The sequence below is a fragment of the Ursus americanus genome, chromosome 28 (genome assembly GCF_024610735.1).
Source record: "Ursus americanus isolate L20-20 chromosome 28, mUrsAme1.1.p, whole genome shotgun sequence".
NCBI lineage: Eukaryota > Metazoa > Chordata > Mammalia > Carnivora > Ursidae > Ursus > Ursus americanus.
The window spans coordinates 4753010-4769123 of NC_142154.1; the positions used below are offsets into that span (position 1 = coordinate 4753010).

Here is a 16114-nt window from a genome sequence, read left to right on the forward strand (position 1 = left end):
CCCTCGGCCCCTCCTACTCGTTCTCTCTCAAATCTTAAAAAAAAAAAAAAAAAAGATTCTCTCTCTCCCTCTCCCCTTGGCCCCTGCTCACTCTTGCTCTCAAATAAATAAATAAAAAAATAAAAATAAAATTTTAAAAAAATTTAAAAAATCCAGTCACAGGACCTACTAAAAATCTTTCTTTTCATCCTCTCCTCCTGCATTGTCTTCTCTCTGGCATACCTGTGAGCACCCAACTCCTAACAGGTCATGGGCCTTCCCTAAGTGGCCACCTGGGGTACATGGCCTCATGTCCTCTACTGGCTGTTTTTATTATGAGACCAAGCTTCTCTCCCCTTCTTCTTCCCACACATCTGCTAATGATGAATACAACACTTGAGAGAACAAGGCTGGGGCAGAAGGAATGGAGGCCAGAGAGAGAGGCAAGGGATAGTCACGCCAGGTTCAGTGACTCTTCATTTCTCTCCCCTCCACACTCCTTGCTGATTGATTGAAGAGCCATGGAATTTTCCTGATGGCAGAATTCCAGAAAGACCCCTGAGGGGCCTGGAGATGCCCTTGATTCTCCAGGTCCTGAACTATGTTCCAGTTATATGAGGCCTGTCACTCCCTGGGTTTGCAGGGTGTTCCTTGCTGTTTCTGGGTTCCCATGAGATCTGTTTTCCCTATTTCTGCCTAACTAAAATACATCTGCTAAGCAAAATCAGACATTTGTTTATAGTGGACAGAATTCTCCCAAATACTATTGTGGTTATCTTGCAGATGACTACAGTTATGTAGCAAAAATAATTGAGATGCACTGGCTATATGGGGAAAAAAAGAAAAGACAAAATATTATTTGGTATTTTCGTATCTTCTATGGTTTGTTTCCCCTGTTGGCCATTGAGCTTCATGAAAACAATGGTCATATGTGATTACTGTGGGTAGCACAGTGCCCAGAACAATCTGGAATGTAGAACGTTCCCTGTGACTATTTGTTGGAAGATGCACCATACACGTTTGTTGAAGGAATGGTTCAATTAGCATTGACGGAGTCTTCACATTAGCCATGAGCTGGTAGTTCTAAAAGAACAAAATCATCTTTCTTCTTCTTCTTCTCCTTCTTCTTCTCCTTCTTCCTCTTCTTCTTCTTCTTCTTCTTCTTCTTCTTCTTCTTCCTCCCCCTCCTCCTCCCCCCTCCCCCCTCCTCCCCCTCCCCCCTCTTCCCCCTCCTCCCTCTGAATCAACAAATAGGGTAGACAGGTGCGTTTTCTTCATTGTAAAGAAAGGCTTCTATAATTTTTTAGGTAGGGCCCGGCCCAAAGTGAACACTGGTTCTCACGTTAGACCCAGTAGCCTCCACAGTCTGGAACCCAGTACACATTTCCTAGACTATTTGACATCCTCGCCAGCCTCTTCTGGCTATTAACAGGCGTGCTAACCAGGGGAATTGTGATGCTAACGGAAGGGAGCAGAACGTCTGTTTTCCGCTAACGGCTTCTGCCTGGGGTTTCTTAATGCATAGTCTGAGTTGCCCTGGAACCGGCTGGCGGCAGGCACCATGCAGGCTCTGGCCCTCCGGGATGGGGGACCTGGCAGAGGAGGATCCACAAGCCCGCGGCGGTGAGCTGCCCAGCGCTTGGCAGGGGGCGAGGTGCCAGACCGCGGGAGACGCCGCCGTTGGTACATGGCTGCTCCGCGGCAGTCGGGTGAGGCTAGGAGGTTCGCGTCTGCAGATCCCTCTCTCAGCTCGAGGGAAGCAGTTCCCGCGGGAGGAAGAATTGGGTTTAGTTCTTGCCACCGCTCGGACCTGGGTATCCCAGGACTCCGAGTCCTTTGAGGTCTTGTTCGAGACTACATTTCCCAGAGGGCCGCGCGGTGATTGAAAGTTCTACCAGCCTATGGAAGAACGAGGCTTCTGTCGCAGAAAATGAGGACCCAATGGTAAGGGGATAGGGGCGGTGTTTTCCGGCTGCGGGCTGTCGAGCCTAGAGTCCCACCTGTGTCCCCACAGCCCTGTCACGAATCCCGTTCGGGTTCAGGGAGGGACCGCCTCAGCGTTGTGGGCCGGGTGCGGCTCGGCGGTGAACGACTCTCACTTCCTGCTCCATCCCCGGTTGGCCCCGGGGCGGTGAGTGATGCGGGGAAGGAAACCGCAGCGATAGCCTGGGAGCTGCTGAGGGGCGTGGAGGGGACTCGCCCGCCGCTGCGATGTGGTCCCTGCCAGGTTCCCGTGCTCCCCTTTCGGAGCCCGCGGGGTTTGCTGAAGAGTGGGGAGAGGTGGCTGCGGCTTTCTGTGCCGTCGTCCGGACAGCCCATCCTCTCGACCAATGTTCTTGCTCCTCGGTGGTGGTCGCCGGGCTTCAGCTTAGTGCTGTGACCCTGTGACCGCGGCGCCCTGATTAGGGCCTCCAGCACTGCCAGGGGAGGGCGGGGGGACGGGTGTCGGCCCACCCGTGCCGTCATGTCCCTATTAATAACCCCAGCGAACAAACTGGTGCTGCTCACAATGGCACTTAGTCACAGCACCTCTGCGCTCTGGGGCCTGCGGGGTCACCTGTCGGGGTGGGGGTGGGGGTGGGGGGCAGGAGCCGGGGTGAGGAACAAGGTTTCTGTGACTGTGGCTCTGAACCCCCTCAGTCCCCTGTCTCCTGCAAGTGGGCCCTGCAGTTGTGTTTCCTAATGGATGTAGAAATAAAATTTATGCTCAGAACTTACCTCCTAATGACATTATTTTAATCCAGAGAAATGAAATATATAAATATATCTCTGCGGTGTTTAGGTCCTTCAAAATTCAGTACTTTATGAATGATCAATGGCAATGTGTGGAAATGCACAAATATTTCCATGAAAAGTGTGTCTTCTAGTAGTACCCAGGTGCTTTGATTGGCGAGACAAGAAACGGGCAAAGAGTTAAGCTTCCTCACTCCAGTCTGGTCCATTGTCCACTGAAATGCAGAATTTTTTGTAGCAGGTTCAGCTGGCTGACTTGTGTTTGTTTCTATTGGAAACGCTTTAAGCCACTCCCATCCCCCCAAAACCATAAAAGACCCCAAAACAAAACAAAAAAACCCATTATATTTCTTTGTGACTCCTAATGCCTTACAACATATGACTGAATAAATTACTGATCCATCCAGTAATCTCACCATCACCTTCCAAATAATTTTTTCTTGATACTGCTGCTGTCAGTTTTATCAATGTATTAATGATTGTTTTCAGGCCCCATGGGTTTTGTTTTGTGCTTATCTTCATTAAATTTTACTTCATTTTACAGCTTATCCGTGTCTTTTTAAATCTCATTTCTGATTCCATTAAACCTTGAAATAGAATGGTACCCAGGGATCTGCGTAGTCTGAGGTTGACACCGAATCTACGAGCCAGGAAAAGTCAGCTGTTCTCATAACTAATACGAGTATAATGAAGTCTACAATTTCCTAGCTTGCTGAGGAAAATGTAGCTGGAGAGCTTTTCACAAATCAAGTCATCCCGGCACATTCTCTTCTTTGTTTATCTTGTCCATCATGGACAATTTAGTCCTCAAAAAGTTAATGTTTCCAAAGACTGAGGGTTCTGTAGGTGTGTTTGGGAGCTCCAGGCCTCACTTCGTGATGTGAGTGTTGGCCAAGGGAAGAATGACGTAAAAACAACAAGAAAAGCAACCCTTCGGTGGTTGACAGAATTTACCTCACTGCTATTCTAGGCGGGGGGGGGGGGGGGTTCTTTGGGTATACTGGTGGCCGCTGGGGCTGTCTTTTGGTTTTGAGACAATGGTTAGAATGTCCAGAGAGCTTTTGACGCATACTGGGGTCTCTTGCTTTAGGAACTGATGACTCTTAATGATGTGGCTGGGGACTTCAGGGAAGAGTGGGTTACCTGGACACCGCCTAGAGAATCCTCTTCAGGGATACCACCCAACACAGTTAGAAGAATGGGCTCTCAAAGGGTAAGGCTGCTACTCTCCTTTAGATTTCAGACTTAGATATTGTGAGAGGGTCCAGGTCTGAGCAGTCTCAAGGGACGTTGGTCTCTTAGACCTCCAGCTCTTTGTGAGAGTATTTGTTGCCTCCCTGGCAGAAAAAGAATAACTTCCACTTTTTTTTTTTAAATGGCTTTCATTTTTATGGCACTTTATGGCTCACAGATATCTTTGATATTTATTGTCTTGTTAATATCTCACCATAACCCTTTGATGTGGGTATTATCACCCCCCTCTTTCAGGTTAGGACCCTGAGACTCAAAGTTAAATGGCAGAGGTGAGAGTCCAACCCAGGTCTTTGTGGCAAAGGGGGAGCTGCGTTTTTTCCTGTCACTTCAAAAACAGACAAAACAAACCTCTAGTGCTCTTTCTGAAATGCAATGGCTTCCCCTTCTCCTTGCTTTACTTCATAGGTAATATACGCCCCTTGAAGCAAAAGAGAGACAAAATGAAAACCGAAGACTGAAGAGTTACTGTCCTTCTAGCCATTGTTTTGAGCATATATGTAATTAACAAAAACAAAAGAAAAAAATTGGGATCCTACTTGTATGTTTGATTGTGCATCTTACTTTTTTACACATTGTATTGTGACTATATTTTGACAATAGTTTTCTATACATTGCTTAAAATAACCACTTAGAAATTTATTGAATGGAATATAACAATTTACATTTGATTGAACCATATATGTGACGATTTTTAAATCACTTTTTAACTTATACAATGGCAATTTCATATGGCTTGATCAAATATGATTATTCCTTTGTCATGGGACATTTAGGTCATTTCCAGATCTTCACCAGTATTGTGATGACCATCTCTTAGCTAACTGTCTTTCTTTTTTAGGTCTTGTTTATTAAAGTATAATTAGTTAGTAATTTGCTATCTTTTGCACAACTTTTTTTTAAGTTTTATTTATTTATTTTTGTCCTCTCCACCCCCAACATGGAGCTCAAACTCACAACCCTCAGATCAAGAGTCACATACTCTTTTGACTGAGCCAACCAGGCATCCCACAACTTTTTTTTTTTAACTTTTTTTCATTTCCTTAGAATTCCCGGAATTAGAATTTCTGGATCAAAGAATAGATACATTTCTAAGGTATTTGATATTTTTGCCAAATGCCTTCCAAAAAGATTGAATTATTTACTCCTGCAAGCACTATATGAAAGTGTCCTTCTCTTTACATTTTACCTATCATGGTAGGTATTATAATTTAAGAGTCTGGGTTAAATAATAGTGACAGCTAACATTTATTGAGGACTTACCACTTAATCCTTACAACAACACTATTTGGTAGGTCTCATCATTATCCCTGGTCTACAGATGAAGACCCTGAGACACAGAGTTTAAGTCACTTTCCTGAGGTCACAGCTAGTAAGAGGAAGGGTTAAGATTGAAACTTAGGTGGTTTGTGCTCTTTGCCTCCATACTATATTGCCTAACTGTGTCAGTGTTTTTATTTGATTTCTTTGGTTAATGGTAAGCTTAAAGGTTTTCCGCATATTTATAGGCTGCGTGTGTGCGTGTGTGTGCGTGTGTGTGTGTGTGTGTGTGTGTGTGAATTGCCTATTTATATCCTTTGCCTGTTTTTGTTTTGTTTTTTTTCTTACAAGTGTTTGCCTTTTTCTCATGGCTGTATCTACTGTTGCCCTTCTGGGAAGAGTTTAAAGCTCACCATTATAGTCAACTTCCCCGATTCTTTCTAAGGGTGAGGTCATGGCGGCATTGTTTCTGATAAAATTATCTCTACACGGGTTTAGCCTTGTGCCTTCAGAGATGAATTATTGTGCTCACTCTAGAGTTTCTATCACCCAAGTCTGGTTGTTTTGTTGTTGTTGTTGTTTTAATGGGAGGAAAGGGGATATTTTCTCAGCCTCTTGGGGGAGATCGCCCTGCTTTATCACTCCATCACGGCGGCCCTTTCAATGAGACCAAACACACATTAGCTTAGCATCTTCCTGGGCTTTCTCCTCTACTTACGGAAGGAGGAGGGCTTGCCTTTTTGGTCAGGCATTGTATGGTTGGTTCAGATTAATATCCTATATTCACCTTCCTGTATAGGATTTCCAGACCAAGTATAATCTCCCAGCTGGAGCAGAAAGAAGAGCCATGGGTGCTACCACTCCAAAATTTTGAGGCAAGGAAGATCCTAAGGGAAAGTCACACAGGTGAGATGTGGATATTATCCAGTGGGAGGAAATCTAGCATTTCAGCCTTGGTTTTCTTTTTTTTTTTTTTTTAAGATTTTGTTTTTATTTATTTGAAAGAGAGAGAGAGCATGAGAGATGGGGAGGGACAGCGGGAGAGGGGGAAGCAGACTCCCCAATGAGCAGGGACCCCCCCCCTTGTAGAGCTCGATCCCAGGACCCTGGGATCATGACCTGAGCCGAAGGCATATGCTTAACCGACTGAGCCACCCAGGCGCCATCAGTCCTTGTTTAGATGAAGAATTTGGAATGCTGCCATAGACTTTTGTTCTATTAGAAGTTTAAATTTGACTTCTTGGGCAACCAGTAATAGACCAAATAAAGTCTTCATTTTCTTTTATTTAAGTAAACTTTATATGCCCAACATGGGGCTCGAACTGATAACCCCAAGATCAAGAGTCACATGCTCTACTGACTGAGCCAGCCAGGTGCCCTTAAAGTCTTCATTCATTTATTTTTGTTTGTTTGTTTGTTTGTTTGTTTTTAAAGATTTATTTTAGAGAGAGAGAAAGTGTGTGGGAGTGGAGGGAGGGGCAGGGGGGAGGGAGAGAGAGAATCCTCATGTAGACTCCTCGCTAAGTGTGGAGCCCCAAATGTGGCTTGATCCCATCTTTAAAAAAGGGGGGGGGTTAGGAATGTATGTTTTCTATAAGCTTAAGGAACTTCAATACACTTTTCACAGAGTGAGGCACCTGGCTGACTCAATTGGTGGAGCATGTGACTCTTGATCTCTGGGTTGTGAGTTTGAGCCCCACACTGGGTGTAGAGATTACTTAAAATCTTTTTTAAAAATTAAAAAAAAAAAAACTTTTCACGAAGTGAAAACTTTACACAAAGTCAAATTAAGTGTAGTCTGTTGCCAAAGTGCTAATCTCAATCTTTCTTACTGCCTTCTGATGTTTTTTCCTGATAAGTGGTTAACTTTGTTCCCTGTTACTTTTGTTAATTTTTCAGACTTTGAGAATCAGGTGACAAAACTCAATCAGGACATTTCAGAAGCAGCAGAACAATGTGGAACATCCTCAGAAAGGGCCAATAAAGATATTTCTCATACTCCTAGATGGGGAGAAAACTGGGAGAGGGACCTTGAATTAGAAGGGCAACATGGAACCCTACCAGGAGAGGGCCAGCTGGAGCCCCTTCCACAGGAGAAAGATTTAAACAAGCTGCTGGATGGATATGTAGGAAAGAAGCCTGTGTGTGCAGAATGCGGAAAAAGCTTTAACCAGAGCTCCTATCTCATAAGACACCTAAGAACCCATACTGGCGAGAGGCCTTATAAATGCATCGAGTGTGGGAAAGGCTTCAAACAGAGTTCAGACCTTGTCACCCATCGCAGAACACACACAGGAGAGAAACCCTACCAGTGCAGCGGGTGTGAGAAAAAATTCAGCGACAGCTCTACGCTCATCAAACATCAGAGAACCCACACAGGTGAGAGACCCTATGAGTGCCCAGAGTGTGGGAAAACCTTTGGGCGGAAGCCACACCTCATAATGCACCAAAGAACCCACACAGGAGAGAAGCCCTACACGTGTCTCGAGTGCCATAAAAGCTTTAGTCGAAGCTCAAACTTCATCACCCATCAGAGGACCCACACAGGAGTGAAGCCTTATAGGTGTAGTGACTGTGGGGAAAGTTTTAGCCAGAGCTCAGACTTGGTTAAACACCAACGAACCCACACAGGAGAACGGCCCTTTAAGTGTCCAGAGTGTGGGAAGGGCTTTAGAGATAGTTCTCACTTTGTAGCACACATGAGTACTCACTCAGGAGAAAGGCCTTTCAGCTGTCCTTACTGCCACAAAAGTTTCAGTCAGAGCTCACACCTGGTCACGCACCAGAGGACACACACAGGTGAGAGGCCATTTAAGTGTGACAACTGTGGGAAGGGATTTGCCGACAGCTCTGCCCTCATAAAACACCAACGGATCCACACGGGGGAAAGACCCTACAAATGTGGCGAGTGTGGGAAGAGCTTCAACCAGAGCTCCCATTTCATTACCCATCAACGAATCCACTTAGGAGACAGACCCTATCACTGTCCTGAGTGTGGCAAAACTTTCAATCAGCGTTCTCATTTTCTCACACACCAGAGAACACATACAGGAGAAAAACCTTTCCACTGCAGTAGATGTGATAAGAGCTTCCGTCAGAAAGCACATCTCTTATGCCATCAAAATACTCATTTGATCTAGGAAGTGGTTTGTAGTGGATCTTCTGCCCCTTTCCAGATTTTCATTTCTGTTGTCTCCAGGTGCTCCATTATAGAGAACATGGGCATCAGTGGCTCAAGTTGGGCCCTGGTCTGTCCTCTGTCTTTTCCTATGCTTTAATGGTGAGGATAAACCTATAGGCCACAAATAATGTTTTGAACACAAAAGGCATTCCTTCAGTGTTTTTAACTGACCTTAGGGAAATGTGAGTTTGATGGTTGATGCTTGGTTGCTAAAAGAGGGTGAGATACATGTGCCTACATTATCACTATTAATGATTAATATTTGAGATCTTATAAGCCCTCAGTACGTATAACACCTGGCCCTTAAAAGACCCTCAATACACTTATTAGCCTTAAGACTCAATAAGGAATTCATTAGTGCAGCCCCACAAGCCCAGAACTTGCAAGAAATTAGATTGCAACTAGAGGAGTTGGGGTGTGAACACACAGATTTCATAACACAGAAAACACTCTCCCTAGCCAGTGCTATGCAGACATTAGTCACCAGATGTCTCATTGCCATGACAAGGCAGAATTCTCCTAGAGGATGTTTGTGGTCTTGTGACTTCAAGGCTGAAAGAATTTCAGAAGCTCTTTGTACAGCAGCAAATGAGGTACTCCCACTGGAGGTTTGCTGCCATGCGAGGCATAGAAAATATCCCCCGATGAGCAAGCCAGAGGGAGCTGGAAGAGGACTGTAAAACTATGGAAGCAAAATTGCTGAGACGTTAAATGTTACAGGGATCCTTCTTGGCATTTAGCTGAAGGAAACAACTCCTGTTTTCTAATTGCCTGGGTCACAGGCCCTTTAGTTTTAAGTTAATGCAACCCTGATTTTTTTAGAGTCATTCATTTTATGCACTAGTACATTCCTATATGTAACGGAAATAAATTGAGGGAAGGCAGTGTGTTGGAAAGAACACTGACTTCATTGAGAAGGTGAGGTGTTTGACCACTGGCCCTGACATTTAATTTGGCCAGACTTTACCTTCTCTCAGCCTCTACCTTACCTACCTCACAAGGTTGTTGTGAGGATCTAATGCACGTGCGCAGACACACACACACACACACACACACACAAGCACTTTGTTGTTAAATTATAAAGTAATAATGTCTCTAAAGTTCAGTGTTCTAGTATTGTTGGAAATGTCTTTCCTCCAAGGAACTCTGGCTAATATTTCTCCAGGTATCACCTTTTCTCTCATAATAACAGATTTCTTTCTTTACCTGTTGAAAACCTAAGGCCCGAAATCGCTGAACAACGCAGTTTGGGTCACACGGGGGACAGAAGAGCCTAAATTTGGCTGTCAGTCTTCTCTACAACAGCACAGAACGGATCAGCTCTGAGATTTGCTAGAGTGTCTCTGAGACACTACATGTAGGACTGGACGCCCCATGTTATAGACATCAACCCATTTTGAATTTGGAAATGATGCAGGGATGTAGCCTAAGTTCCAGGGAGCTTACAGGATCCTGTGCTGGGGAGTGGAAGGGGAAAGGGCAGACAAAAGTGATTAAAGAGGGAGCTGGGTGTGTCACACTGGAAGAGAAAAGTGATCTGAAGGTATTCTTTCAAGCCTTCCTATGGCGATTCAGACTAAATGATTACCTGAGCCTTGGAACAAGAGTTCATTCTCTTTCATTAATATGGAATGCTGTTCGAGTGCAACCCAGGGGGATAGAACTCAGCTGATAACCTAAACTCTGTCTTTGAAAGAGTAATTAGATTTTAAAAATCTGGTTAATCCAGTGCAGAGGTTCTCAAAATGTGAGCCCAGACCAGTAGCATTAGTGTCACCTGGGAACTTGCTTGAAGTGCACATTCTAAGTTCCCACCCCAGAGCTGCTGAATCAGAAACAAGGCATGGGGCTCAGCAATATCGGTTTTAATAAGCCCTCCAGGCGACGGTGATGCATGCTCTGAGTTTGAGAACCACTGCTTTAAAAGGTGTCTCTTCTATTAAACATAGCCACAATACTATTATTACTCCTGAAAGAAATGAGCAGGGATTCACAGTGTCATCAAATAGTTCAGTCAATGTTCACATGTCCCCAGTTATGTTTTTTGCTTTTGTTGTTGTTTTTTAGTTTGTTTGACTCAAAATCCAAATAAGGTCTCTGTATCAGCTGGTTGGTATGTTCCTTACAAGTCTTGATCTGAAGTTCTCCCCCTTCTTCCTCTCTCTGTTCTTTCCTTGTAACTTATTTGTTGAAGAAACCTGGTTGTCCTGTAATGTTCCCCCAGCTCTGTGTTTGGCCAATTCCATCTTCTGGGGTCCTTTAACATTCTCCTCTCTCCTCTGCTTCCTTTTTTTTTTTTTTTTTAAGGTTTTATTTCTTTAAAATAATCTTTATGCCGAAAATGGGGCTTGAACTCACAATCCCAAGATCAAGAGCCACATGCTCCACTGACTGAGCCAGCCAGGCGCCCCTACTCTGCTTTCCTAATATTGGTGTTTGGATCTATAAATATGACAGATTCAGATTTTGAGGGATAAGAATACTCCATAGTGATCTTGTGTCCTTCTGCCAGGAGATACATAGTGTTATTTTGTCTCATGATGTTAGCAGCCATTGATAAGCCCTTATTTCATTTGGATTTGCCAGATGGTGATGTTTTATTTCCATAATTTATTCCTTCTTCATTTATTAGCTGGAATATTTCTACAAAGAGAACTCCCTCTTCCCAACTCTTTGGTTTCCCCAAGGTACGATTTGTATAGGAACACTAGCTAATTTTTGTTTTTGTTTTTTTTAAGATTATTTATTTGAGAGAGAGAGACAGAGAGTGAGCAGAGGGAGAGGGATACAAGGAGACTCCCCACTGAGTGGGGAGCCCGACATGGGGCTCAATCCCAGGACCCCAAGATCATGGCCTGAGCCAATATCAAGAGTCAGACACTTAGGGGCACCTGGGTGGCTCAGTCAGTGAAGCGTCTGCCTTTGGCTCAGGTCACGATCTTGGGGTCCTAGGATTAAGCCCTGTGTTTGAGGGGGGTCCCTGCTTAGTGGGGAGCCTGTTTCTCCCTCTTCCTCTGCCCCTCCCCCTGCTCATGCTCTCTCTCTCTCTCTCTCTCAAATAAATAAAATCTTAAAAAAAGAAAGTTGGACACTTAACCAATGGAGCCACACAGGTACCCCCACACTAGCTGGTTTATTAGAATTCCTTCAGCTTTTAAATATCACTGCCTGAATTTCAGCCTTCATGCCCTAGATTTCTGAGCTCCTTCCCATGAGGGACTGTTTCTGGACATTTGTAACTGCATAAATCTCACAACTTTCATAATGTAGTCCTTTGTTTTTCTCCTGCCTTACTCCCCTCCAGTTTGTCCAGTTCCCCCATGAAACAATGTGCTAAAAAGTTCAGTAAATACTTGAATGATTCCTTAGTCAGAGATGGACTCCAACTTGCCAGTTCATACTCGCCAATACTATCCTGGCCTGAAGCAGAAGAGGCCACGTCCCTATTAGCAGGGAATGACTCCGCCTCCCTTTTATGATAATATGAGAGTATACCGTCTTCACTTCTTTTATCTACCTAAGTAGTGTTCTAAATCAAATATGATCTGTATGTTAAACAGCAGCAATAATTTGTAAAAATCAGATGAGAAGGTAAGGGAAAAGCCTGGCTGGCAGAGGTAAGGGGTAATTTATGTGAAATCCAGGGCTACCATCTCCCCAGGGTAAAGTGTTTTTGTCCAGGGGTAGGATGTAGAATGAGAAAGTACAGAGTTGAGTATGATATCCCGCAGAAGAGACATTCTGAGAATTTTACACTGGGTTAAATGGAAGATGTCTTGAAAGGATATCCCATAAGAAGGAGCCAATTAGGGGCACCTGGGTGGCTCAGTCTGTTAAGCCTCTGACTCTTATTTCAGCTCAGGTCTTGATCTCAGGGTTGTGGGATTGAGCCCCACGTGGGCCTCCACACTCAGTGAGGAGTCTGCTTGAATTCTCTCCCTCTCCCTCTGCCTCTCCCCCTACTCACTCTTGTTCTCTCTAAAATAAATGGATACATCTAAAAAAAAAAAAAAAGGAGCCAATTAGGGACTTGGAGGGACACAAAGCTGCGTTATTAAAGACAAGCAGCATAACCCTGAACGCAGCAGGGAGTGTGGTGTGCGCTCATTGTCTGTAAGGAACCCTGCGTTTAGGGGACAGGATGTGGAAGCAGCACAGAATCAGGGGTCAGGGGACCCAGTTTCTGGTTTCGATGCAGTTATTTACTAGCCAACTCTCCTTGGACAAGTCAGTTGATCACCCTAGGCTTCAGGCTATCAGTTAAATCAGAAAAAGATCCTCCCGGCTGTAACACTTTACACATTTGGGGCTCTCGCAGTCCCCAGTGCCGTCTGATGTGGTCGCGGGCTCTTCTGCATGTGCACCTTGATGCTCTGGGGAGGACAAAAGCAAGCAGCGCATGGCCTGGGTCCCTCTCCATCTCCCACTCAGCCCTCTCTAGGTCTTGGAAGAGAGTCAAAACCTCATTGCCAGGGATGCCTGGCTGGTTTGGTCAGTAGATCATGTGACTCTTGATCTCAGGGTCGTGAGTTCCAGCCCCACATTGGGCGAAGAGCATACAGAGAAAAACAAAAAACAAACAATCCCCTCCCCCGATACACACCTCATTGCTGCCAGTAATTAGCACATTACCTGCAAACTAAAGACCTCTCCAGGCTCCAGCCTCTCCTATCCCTACTTCCTAACAATGTAACAGACACACATCACTGGTTTGTCATATACTGAGTCTTTTTCTATTACCTTGTTTTTGATGTTGTGTGTCTACAAATATGTCTGTCCTGTAAGATGTGAGCTCTTCAGGGGCAGTGTGTGACTTGCTTTGTGGCTCTGTCACTCACACACACACACACACACACACACACACAGCCACAAGCAAGAATGTTTAAATGCTATTGGTGAGAGTTGAGGTACCTGACTTTCCATATTTTCCCGTTGTTTCTACCCTATGATTGGGCCATTGGCTTCTTGCACATGGTCCACACTTCCTCTCTCCATCACTTCAAAATTCATGTCCTCAAAGCCCTACCAATTTTACCTCTCCGATTCCTCTCAAACGTATGTCAGACCCCCATCCACTGCCACTCCCCAGCTCCAAACCACCACCATCCTCTTTTCTGAACTCCTGCCCTCGTCTCTTAATTGATCTCCCTGATATTGTTTTTGCTCTAATTCCTTCTCATAAAAACCAAAATAATCATTTAAAATCCTAAACCTAATCACATCACCTATCTGCTTAAAAGCCTGCAGCTTCCCATTGCTTTTAGGATAAAAACCCAAATCTTTAACCAGACCTACAAGACCCCCTTGGTCTAACATCCTCCCACCCTGAGCCACCTCTGATATCACCTTCCTTCTCACGTTCCCTCCATTCCTTGATCACACCAAGGTTGTGCACACCTTAGAGCCTTGGTCCTAACAGATACCTCTGCCCAGAATGTTCCTTGCCTACATCTTTGGTTCGGTTCCTATTTGTCAACCAGCTTTCAGCCTGAAACTCACTTCCTTGCAGAGACTTTCCCTGACTGTCCCATCTAAGTTAGTCCTCTTGTCCCCGCACTCACTATGCCATTACCCGTATTGTCATTGTCATCCATACACCTGACTGATAGCCTCTCATTTATTGCTTGTTTGGGTAAGCTCCATGATAGGAGGGAGCCACTTCTCTTGTTTACCATTCTCTTCCCAACACCTAAAATAGTGTCTGACATGTAGTAGGGGTCAATAAATGCTCACTAGATGGATTAATGGATACATACTCACAGGCAAGGAACTTGTTGTGTTGAAAAAGTAACAGTGTAAAAAGTAACAAAGCTGGACAGGTGAGTGAGGGTCACACCAAGAAAGCTCTTAGTTGCCAAACTGAGGATTTCAGATATTATTCTCTGGGAGAGGGGGTGTCACAGATGGTCCAGTAGAGGCCAGTCATGATCGGCGGCTGAGGAAATTTGATTTGGCAGCTGTATGTAAGTTATGTTACAGAGAGAGAAACTGAAGACATTGAGACGATCTACGATATAGTGTTTATAGCATCATGTCCGGCCCACAATAAGTCTCCAACAAGCGACTGGCATCATTGAGGACCATGGCAGACACTGGGAAACACCAGAACAAGAAGGCAAGATCATTAAATCTTATTTCTACCTTAAAAGAATTCTTCCTAGACCTATTATTATATTCCTTCCCTTCCTTTGTGTGTGTGTGTGTGTGTGTGTGTGTGTGTGTGTGTGTGTCAAACTTCCACCCATATGTAGCTATTCTCAGGGCTGTCATGTCTAGTCTCTTTTGATAGGGCTTCCCACCCCCAGGATGCCTTTGGCTTAGATTTCTCTTTCTCCCTTGTTTGCAAGTCACAAAGCCGCTGCCTCTGCCCTGCTTTCCCTCTTTTAAAACTGTAAAAGCACCACGTGCTTTCTTTAAAAATTTCCATAAATACAGAACTGCCCAAAGTAAAAAAATAAATAAATAAAAAATGGAGGGGTCCCTGGCTGGCTCAGTCAGGAGAGTGTGCAACTCTTGATCTTGAGGTTATGGGTTTGAGCCCCATGTTGGGTATAGAGATTACTAAAAAAACCAGATAAACCTATAAAAATTAAATAAAAGAAAAGTACTGGCCCCTGAGTGTTTTTTTTTTTTTAAGATTTTATTTATTTATTTATTTATTTGAGAGAGAGGGAGAGTGATCACAAGCAGAGAGGAGGGGCAGAGGGAGAAAGAGAAGCAGACTCCCCACCGAGCAGGGAGCCCCTTGCGGGATTCGATCCCAGGACCTGGGATCATGGCCTGAGCCAAAGGCAGACGCTTAACTGACTGAGCCACCCAGGAACCCCTGGCTCCTGAGTGTTTAAAAAAATATATAGAAATGCCTTGTCTCTTCCTCATTCCCAACTCCAATTTCACGACCCAGATTTTAACTCTGTAATAGCCCTGCAAGCCAAGTCTTGTTTCTGGCTCCCCTTCTCCGCCCCTGCTGCCATCATCTGAACTAAAGGGATGGTTTTCCATCTGGCCACCTTGACTCTTCCCTTCAGTTCAGTGCAACAAACATTTACTGAGCGCTTACTACACACCAAGTCCTACACTAGACCCTGGAGGTACAAAGACAAGACAGTGAAGAGGTCCACACGTAAGAGCCCTTGAACTCTGAGCAAGTTACCAACTCTTTCTGACCCTTATTTCCTTACCTGCAAAATGAGAATAATCCCAGTACCTTCTTTGTGGGGTTGAGTGGGGATCGATGAGATGACACACAGAAAACTCTCTGTGTAGTACCTGCTTTTATCTGTTCCATAAATGTCAATGACAACAATGATAATGATGATAATCTTCACCTTGGAGGAGTTTATAGTTTAATGGGGAGACTTGAAGAATAAGAATTATCTAGGGGCGCCTGGCTGGCTCAGTAGGTGGAGCATGTGATTCTTGACCTTGGGGCTGTAGATTCCAGCCCCATGTTGAGTGTAGAGATTGCTTTTTTTTTTTTTTTAATTTTATTTTATTTTTTCTAAAAGATTTTATTTATTAATTTGACAGAGAGAGAGACAGCCAGCAAGAGAGGGAACACAAGCAGGGGGAGTGGGAGAGGAAGAAGCAGGCTTTCAGCAGAGGAGCCTGATGCAGGGCTCGATCCCAGAACACCGGGATCCTGCCCTGGGCCGAAGGCAGACGCTTAACAACTGAGCCACCCAGGCGCCCCTGCTTTGGTTTTTTAAA

The 16114-nt window shown here is 44.6% G+C and overlaps 1 protein-coding gene across 1 annotated transcript; it reads left to right on the forward strand.

Annotated features, from left to right (window-relative positions):
- Nucleotides 1-1944: 1944 nt before the first annotated feature.
- On the forward strand, nt 1945-12418 carry ZNF774 (zinc finger protein 774). Its single transcript, XM_045813142.2, has 4 exons — nt 1945-2110; nt 3803-3925; nt 6023-6129; nt 7123-12418. Exons 2-4 carry the CDS (start codon nt 3819-3821, stop codon nt 8361-8363), a joined length of 1455 nt encoding a protein of 484 aa, XP_045669098.1. The 5' UTR covers nt 1945-2110; nt 3803-3818; the 3' UTR covers nt 8364-12418.
- Nucleotides 12419-16114: the final 3696 nt, after the last annotated feature.

Excerpts from the sequence above, each read along its gene's own strand:
- ZNF774 (XM_045813142.2), top strand. The coding sequence starts at position 3,819 with ATGATGTGGCTGGGGACTTCAGGGAAGAGTGGGTTACCTGGACACCGC. Across the intron at positions 3,926-6,022 it reads GAAGAATGGGCTCTCAAAGG|GATTTCCAGACCAAGTATAA; the intron begins GTAAGGCTGCTA and ends CTTCCTGTATAG. Across the intron at positions 6,130-7,122 it reads CCTAAGGGAAAGTCACACAG|ACTTTGAGAATCAGGTGACA; the intron begins GTGAGATGTGGA and ends TTAATTTTTCAG.